Below are 8,883 nucleotides of genomic sequence, written 5' to 3' on the forward strand. Positions count from 1 at the left end.
ATAAATGGAAGTAATAATGATACCCTACTTCTAAAGCTGTTGTGAAGATCAAATAAGAATATTTGTAAAGTACTTAGTTCAGTGCCTACACATAATCCATACTTAATAAATGTTTGTTTCCTTCTTAATGCACTGTTGATGGAGCTGAGAATCATTCTTTCCATTCTGGAAAGAAACATGGAATATAACCTCAAAAGTCACCAAACTGCATGCCCTTTAGCCTTTAGCCCACTGTTAGGCATAAACCCTAAAAGGGAAAACAAAATACTCATATGTGCAAAAATATTCATAACAGCACTTTTAGTACCACAAAATAAGGGGGTACCCATCAGCTGGGGGATGACTGAAAAAATTATGATCTATGAATGTAATGGAATACTATTGTGCCATGAGTGATGGCAAAGGAGGAAAGTTTCAGAGAAACCTGAGAAGACATATAAATAAATGCAAAGGGAAGTGAGCAGAATCAGAACAATTTATACAATGACAATTATACAATGTTTTTACAACATTGTAAAAGGAAACAACTTTGAAAGACTTAAGAGCTCTCATCGATGCAATGACCAATCACAAATCCAAAGGACTGATGATAAAGCATACCAATCCCCTCTTGGAAGAAATAGTCATTCAGAACAAGACAGATTTTGAGACACGGCCACGGTGTGGATTTATTTTGCTTGGCTTCAATTATTTGTAACAAAGGAGGGATTTTTTTTGTAGGGTTGAGGAATTGTGGAGAGGAGGGGAACTAGTGATATCTCCTAAAATATTTGAAAAGAAAGAAAAAACTATTATTAGAGACTCTTTAAAAAAATGCACAGAAGAGAGCAGAAGGAAGTTTAATGGGGATACAGACAAGCAAGTTCACATATTGATATATACACATATATTTTGCACATATATGAACATATATACATTTCCATATTATATCTACATATCTACATATATATGAGACAGAGAGAAAGGGAGGGAGGGAGAGATAGAAAAGGAAGGAGAAAGAGGGAAGGAGGGAGAGAGGGAGAGAATGAAGACTATCTTGGGCAAGACAGCTGACTTCTTAGACAACTGCTTTAGGCAATCTCTCTAAGTTGCTTACTTGTGTTGCTAGAAAGAATTTCCTAACCTAGTTTACATACCCTATACTAGTAAAATCACAAATCCAGTCCCTACCTATCCCTTTAAAAAATACAAGTTCTACAAGGGAATGCCTATATTTGTTAGTGGTTTTCAAGTTCAAAATAACAGAAAATATTTTTTTTAAAGTAAAGCAGGTTGGACTAGACTATCTCTCAGGCTCATTCCAACTGTAGTCTTCTCTGAATCCATGAGTTCACTGAGGAGTGGGTCAGGAACGGGACTAGAGAAGCTGAAGGTGGGTGGTCAGAGCTTCTTTTCCTGGGATTCAGCCACATACCCAGTGCCATCCTTCAAAAGTCACTCTATTCTTTCTGTATAGCTTGCCAAGTGGCACAACCCCCTTCCCCTAAACAGCACTCCTCCAATCTCCCCCTCCGCCCCTGCCCCCCCAGCTTGTGAATCATTCTGAATGATCACATTTAGTAGTTAGGGAGCTTTGGAACAGTCAATCAGTTCATTAGGGATAGAACTGCAGAAGGACCTCAAATGAACCTGACTTAGGAGACCTCCTTAGTTCTTACTATAACTTTCATAGGAGCTGATCCCATAGCAGAAGGAAGTTTATATTTGGAGTCAGAAGACCTGGGTTCTAATTTGACCTCTGTTACTTAGTATCTGCATGGGTTTATTTGTAAAGTGAGGGGTTTGGACTAATAAACTCTGAGGTCCCCTCTAACTCTAAATCTATAATGTTACAACATCATTTTATGACTTTGGTCATTTCTCTCCACCTCTCAGTTCTCTCCTCTAATTCTCCCCTATTTCTCACCTTTCTTCCTCTTTTTCTGAGCTGCCTTTTTCTCCTTCTCAGTCTCTCTCTCTTGTTTTGTCTTTCCTTCTCTCTAATTCTTTCTCCTCTTCTTTTCCCCAGTATCCTCTCCTTCAACTTTACTCTCTCTTTCCTTTATATCTCTCTTTTTTGCCTTACTACTTTCTTTCTCTTCCCATTTCTCTCCTCTCCTCTTTTCCTTCCCCATCTGCTTTATCATCCCATATATTCTTTCATTTCTCTTCCCCTTCCCCTTTCTCACTCTATTTCTTTCCTCTTCTTGCTTTATCCAACCTTCTATCTTTCTCTGGAAAAATCAATTGCTGCTTCTAGCTTTTCTTATACCTTCTTACTTTCTTGATTGACCATTTCAGGAGTCTGAGGATGGCTGTTGTAGTGGGTACCACCCACAGTGAGAAGCAGATGCTCATGTACTTTCTGGTGGCCCCAGAGGTCCTTTCTGAGCTTTTCAGAAATTGGAAGAGTCTATATGTTGTATATTATACTGAGCTAGATTGCTTAGAATAATGAGGTCAAGGACCTTATTGTCCCAGAGTTTAAGGGCAGAGAAAAGATCCATGATTTCCCTGGGAAAATCCAGAGCATTCACTTGAACAGATATATCCAAGGGAAAGATATGCCTTAGGATTCTTTTGGGAGCTAGGAAAGAATTTTATTTTATCAGTCTTGAGTCTTGTTCCTTGGGACTCATTACAAAACAACAACAACAAAAAACGACTTTGAAGCCTAAATTGAGACCATTGTGGGTAGCTTCAGAGATAATTCAGACCTTCAAATCCTTTCACATTTTCTGTTCTTTTTCAATTTGGATGAAGTAACCTTCCAGTTTAGGTCAGATCCTTTTCTGAGGCCTTATATCTGGGTTTCTGAATGAATGGCAGAAGGGGTTTAGGACCCTGAAAAAAAATGACAAAGACCACTTCAATGGACAACTGAAGGCTTGACTGAACCCAGAATAGAGCAAACCTGATGGCTGTTGAACTATTGCTGTGTGTGTGTGTGTGTGTGTGTGTCTGTGTGTGTGTGCTCGCAGGATTAAATGACTTGAGACAACACATAATGATTGTTCCCTTTTTGTTTTGATTGCTTCTTACCTGTTTTTCCTATTTCCCCATCCAAGGTCAAGACTAAAATGTGTTCTTTCATTCTTCCCCCCTACCCCAGTTTGACATTGAAAAATGTTCCATTGCCTCCCACAGACTGAGTTGATCCCTGCTATCACTACAAGCTCAGATGGAGGCCCAGAACTGACTCATTGCCCCAAGGTTGTGGCTACATCAGTCATATGTCATAACCCTTAGACCTTATCCTACTCCCACCAGTTATCCCCGTTTTAGAATTAGCCAAAATTCTCACCAAATTGAGTCAGAGGGGGCTGGGGTAAGGGAATGGGTGTGGATTGACCAGGTTCCTGAAGAGAGGCTAATCCTGTTCTCCTCTTGTGGAGTTTGTTAATCAACTTCTTCTTCCTCTATTTTTTGGTAAAGATATTTTACTTTTGCATTTTTTAAAAATTTTACATATTTTTTACAGTTGCATGTAATAGCAATTTTCCACATAAGTTTTCTGAAGTTATATGTCTCCTTCCCCCTTCCTGGAAATGGTAAACAATTTGATTTAGGTTATACATGTACTATCATCATCAGGCAAAACACATTGCCATGTTATTCGTTTTTATAAGCGAATATTCATATAAAACCAAAAACCCCAAACCAAAACCCAAATAAACTTAAGTGAAAAATTGCATGCTTTGATCTGCATTATGACTCCAACAGTTCTTTCTCTGGAGGTAGATAGCATTCTTTGTCCTAAGTCCCTCAGAATTGTCCTGGATCATTGTATTGCTGTCTTACATAGAATCAACCTCTTCTTTGAGACATCTTTTAATATTGCCTCCATCCAGCCTCAAATAGTTCTTAGCTGGCAGAATTCACTTATATGTGTAAGCAATAGCTTTCCCCTACATACTCCCCAGCTTTGCATATAGTCGTATCCCTTTAATAGTGAAGGTAACCCCAAATTGTCAGGAATTCAACTTTAAATAATTGGAAGCAGCCAATGACTGCTTCCTTCCTCTATCAGAGCTGCCTAATCTAACCTCCCTGCCTCCACTCCAATTTGCTAAGAAGAAAGGCTTATTATGACACAGGGATAAACTAATGGGTATCCTGAGTATTATGATGGTGTCCAGGAAATATTAAATGAGCTAGAAGAAAACTTCCAGTGCAGCTGAGATCTCTAAAGAGTTTTAAACAGAAGGACAGTGAAGAAGAATTGCATAAGTGTAAGATTTACAGTTTTAAGATTTAAGTTGGGAACTGCCCCAGAGGGGAAGAGGACAGCCAATGAATTACTGAATGTCACAGTTGTAAGAAATCTTGGCAGCCATTTGGTCCAACCCAGACCTGAAAAAAAATCCTTACAATAATATATTCAACTAGTGGTAATCCAACTTCAGTTCTGTCATCTATAAAATAGGGGTTTAGCTTAGGTGACCTTAGATTCCTTATAACTCCGAATCTGTGATCCTAAGTGACTGGCCTCTAATGAAGACCTCAGAGAAGGGGGATCCCCTTTCTTTGGCAGGCAGCCCATTGACTTTTGCATAGTTCTCATTGTTAGGAAGTTCTTCCTTACATGAGAGCTAATTTTGCTCCTTTGTAACATCCACTTCTACTTTCTGGGGTCAAATAGAACAAACCTAATCTTTCTTCCACATGAAAGCCTTTATGATGGATGATGGGTCCATCGATATATCACTGTAAAGGCTATCCTAACTGGGACCCTTGCCAAAGTTTAAGGACTGAATCTTACGATCAATTTCTACTAACCAAGGAAGGCTAATGTTATGCTGCTCCTGGAGTATGGGTGGGAAAACCTACAAACCTGGGATATCAGAGTCTGCTTTAGTCTTTCAGAGGCAATCTTGTCTGGGAAATTTTCTGCTTGGACCTTAGCTGAATAAGCCCTCTCTACAACTAATAGCTGTTTTCCCAGCTTGGAAAATGTGTGGGAAATAGGGCAGCTCAGAGTGGGCTTTCCTGAATGAAGGGTAACAACCTGGGCTATTAATTCTGGATCTTTTGGGATTTTCCCTCCCCTTCTTGGATTGCCTACACGTCTTCTTGACCTCTTTTCTTCATCTTTAAGAATTATTTATTAAGTGCCTTGTATATGCAGAGCACTGGCCCGGGTGTTAAGGTGACTAGATACAAACATGGGTAATAAAAATGCAAAGAAGTACAGGATGAGCAAGGCAGCTTTTTTCTTCTGACCTGACCTCTCTGTCCTTGTCTCTTTAATTCTGTCATTATCTGTCTCTGTATCTACTCACATTTGAGCCTAAGAGAACTCACCTGGAGGTTGCAACATGCTACAGTGACACAAGGACTGATTTTTGGAGTCAGAGGAGCTGGGTTGGAATCCCAGTTCTGCTGCTTACTTCTTGTGTGTCCTTGGGAATATCATGACTTCTCTGGGCCTCAGTTTCCAAATCTATAAGATGAGAGGATTGCTTTAGATGTTGATGGTCTTTGAGGCCCCTTCCAACTCTAGGGTATCATCCTATGAGCACCATCAGACAGTATGAAGATGAAGGCTCTTCTGTAAACATTCTTAGTTTTCTAGGAAGGCATCCTGCATGGTCATTTTGTCCATCTCTCTGCCTCTAGTTATACTGGACAAATGAGATGAAAATGGGTCCAGTTTAGAAATTTCTAGAGAAGTAGATGCCAAACCTGTCACTGCCTTCAACATTGGAAGTAGCCTGCATCACCTTAGCTCATACCAGCAGAAGAGGAGTAGCTCTCCTGCTATTTAATATCCCACCCCCCTTGGGACTCCCTTTCTCCAGGCTCAGTCACTAGTGTCTGGATATTCAAACAGACCCATATCCTTCCACTCTCCTGGATTATCCACACTGCAGGCCATATACCTAATGCTTCACAGGCTGGAAGGGAAGTATTGTGGATAAGGGCAGACCCCTAAATGAGACTCTAGTGTGGGAACCCATCTTTGATATCTAAGACAATAGGGACTTCCCACATGTCCACTGGATAGTGGTGAGGCATTTGGGGTGAACAATAGCCGGGGCCCATACAGCAGAGAGGAAGGGAAGTCTCTGTAAAAACATCCGGGTATTTTTTCCTCTTTCTTCCCCACTCTCCATGTGCTGGGGGGGGGGGGGTAGGGAAATTCCCCCTAGAGCTGAAGATTATGAAATTTAAATGGACTATCTAGGCTACAAACCAGAGGAGAGGAGCCAAGCTGAAGGGTGGCAAAATTATGGAGCTATTGGCTTGCCATCCTACCCTGGTGACTCAGTTTGGGCCCTAGTCTCTTAGGGACTGGGTGGTGGGGACTGGGCCTTTTGCCCTGTGACTGACTTTCACACTCCTCCCAACCTCCAAATATGGAGAATTACAACTTCTTCCCTCAGACAAACTAATGCATTAAACAGGAGAAAATCAGGAAGACCTGAATTCAAATCTCATATCTGCCACTAACTACATAGCCCTGGCTAAGTCACAATGTATGGGTGCCTGAAAGACTTACCTACAAAGACACAGATGTATTGATGGTGGAAGAGAGGGGAGGGTTTGGAATTCACCTTGCTGATGAAATTATAGTTCCTTTGCATTAAGCAAGGTCCAGGACAAAATTATACTTGGCACTAGTTGGGACAGAACTGGGAGACCCTCCAAGATCCGAGGGAAGACAAAGATTCCCTGTGTGAAGGAGTGAGACCTCTGTGGCCAGTGTTTGACCAGAAACCTGTCTTAGCTGCCTCAAGAGAGGCAGACAGTGTTGGCTGGTCTGGGCAAGTTACTGCAGAACCCTGCTCCAAGCCAACCAAAAACCCCAGAGATCTTCTCTGAAGATGGTGAGCCAGTCAGATAGAAATATGTCAAGGTGTGAATTGTGTAGCAAAAGCCATAACTTGTGTGCATCTGTGAATGCCTTTGTGTGTGTGTGTGTGTGTTGTGTATGTTATATGCTGGTAGGGGTGGAGGGCTGTTGACTGTACATTTACATGGGTGGAGGGGTTGCCTTTAAAATGAGGACCTAATTGTTCTTTTTTTGTGAGAACAGGGAAGATTCTGAAGCCTTGGAGTGAATCAACTCTTAGTATTATGGGAGAGATGGGGGTACTTAATGAGGAAGGAGGGCAGATCATTGAGACGTGGAGAAGCTAACAGGGATGGGGAAAGGGGTGGGTAGGGAGACCACTACTCCGTGCCCTGAGGACCATGTGAATTACTTCATCAGGTCCCAGGGTAAATTTATTCATGGCCACAGCGCTATGCAGGGTTGTGAGACATTGGAAAAGTGTCCTCTTTAATCTCCATATCTGAGCAAGAGTTAGTGAGACATCTTCATCCAGCTGCTATACCTGGCTCCAGCCTCATCACAAAGGGAAAATTCCCATCCCTTCCTGGCCCCTGTCATACCTGAATCAAATTTCGGGGACTTCAAGAAGAGTGTGATTCATTTTCAGATGTACATAGATGCTGAATAAATTACTGCATGAATTGTAGATTGATCATTAATTAAAATAATTAATTCTAATGGATACAATTAATCGATCAGTCATCAAGTACCAGTGTGTATATGCAGGGTGTACAAAATAAAAATGAAACTATCCTTGCCCTCAAGGAGTTTACATTCCATTAATTATTTGTGGCATGGTATTCATCCCAGAGCTGCTTGCCCAAGACTGGTACCCTCTTTGCATTGTCAGTAGATGAGGCCTCAAGGATAATACCACCTTGCAGAAAGTATGTTAGGAAGGCAAGTGCGACTTCAATATGATTCTCCTAATGCAGTGATGGACAAACTATGGTCCAGATGCGCCCCCCCCCTGAAATGTTCTATCTGGCAGAGCGACATTATTCCTAATCTGACGAATACAATGAGTAGGATACAATACAATGAAACTTTGAAAGAGTTGCCTTAGAAACAGACTGACAGATGAGCATTTCCTTTCCTTTGGTCCCCTCTTTAAAAAGTTTGCCCATCACTGAATGTATTCCATAGTCAGACAGAAATACCTGCCAAATTATTCACGGTTATATTTTCCCTTCTGTATAGAGATTATCTGATGTTTTTAGTTAAGTATACACTCTTTAGGATTAACTGTTGTTATATAGTGTTACCTGTTTTTTGATTATCTACACTGTTCTTCCTCTTCATTAAGAACTATCTCTGCAATCTTTATATTTCTGGGCCACCAGCTTTCAGTGGTTCGTCTGTAAAGTGGTCTAACTTTCAGCAAAGAGGGTGGGAGGAGAATGTAAATCACTTTTTAGGGCTCTCCTAATTCTTCTTTTGCGCTCCTTATCTCTGTATTAGACTTCGACTTCATGATGGGAAGCTCATCAAGGATCGACGTTATCATCTTCGGACATATCCCAACTGTTTTGTGGCCAAGGAGCTCACGGATTGGCTGATAGACCACAAGGAAGCACCAGACAGAGAAACAGGCATTCGGTTGATGCAGAAACTGATGGACCATTACATCATTCATCATGGTATGTGATCTTTCTCCCAGCTTTCCTTATCCCATTCTCCCATCCCTTCTGTAGATATCCAATAGCTTTACTTCTGAAGGGACAGAGAGGGCTAGCCATACATATGGTCAGAGTAGGTAGGAATCTATGTGGATTGAACATCAAGAACACAGAACATTAAGAAAACCTTTCCTCCCCTCATAAAGTTCTCCCTCAAGTCTCTTTTGCGTGTCTGATGTCACCTTCAATAACCATAGTCTTATTTAATAATCTCCTCCAGTATCTCACATTTTCAACAGTATCTAGTCTATAACTCTCCCATTGCAGTTGAGTCTCTTTGGATTTAAGATACTATGACTAGTTATTCATCTTTCCCTCCCTTCTTTCCTTCCTTCCTTCTTTCCTTCCTTCCTTCCTTCCTTCCTTCCTTCCTTCCTTCCTTCCTTC

The 8,883-nt window shown here is 41.1% G+C and overlaps 1 protein-coding gene across 1 annotated transcript in view; it reads left to right on the top strand.

Moving 5' to 3' along the window:
- The first annotated feature begins 559 nt into the window (after window positions 1–559).
- Window positions 560–8,883, top strand: part of LOC123233583 (DEP domain-containing mTOR-interacting protein-like) — a 51,939-nt gene continuing 43,615 nt past the window's right edge. Inside the window, exons 1-2 of the mRNA XM_044659646.1 lie at window positions 560–660; window positions 8,279–8,457. Coding sequence (XP_044515581.1) covers window positions 560–660; window positions 8,279–8,457 — 280 coding nt within the window. The remainder of the gene's footprint in view (window positions 661–8,278; window positions 8,458–8,883) is intronic.

This window comes from Gracilinanus agilis, chromosome 2 (assembly GCF_016433145.1).
Source record: "Gracilinanus agilis isolate LMUSP501 chromosome 2, AgileGrace, whole genome shotgun sequence".
In the NCBI taxonomy this organism is placed as follows: Eukaryota; Metazoa; Chordata; class Mammalia; order Didelphimorphia; family Didelphidae; genus Gracilinanus; species Gracilinanus agilis.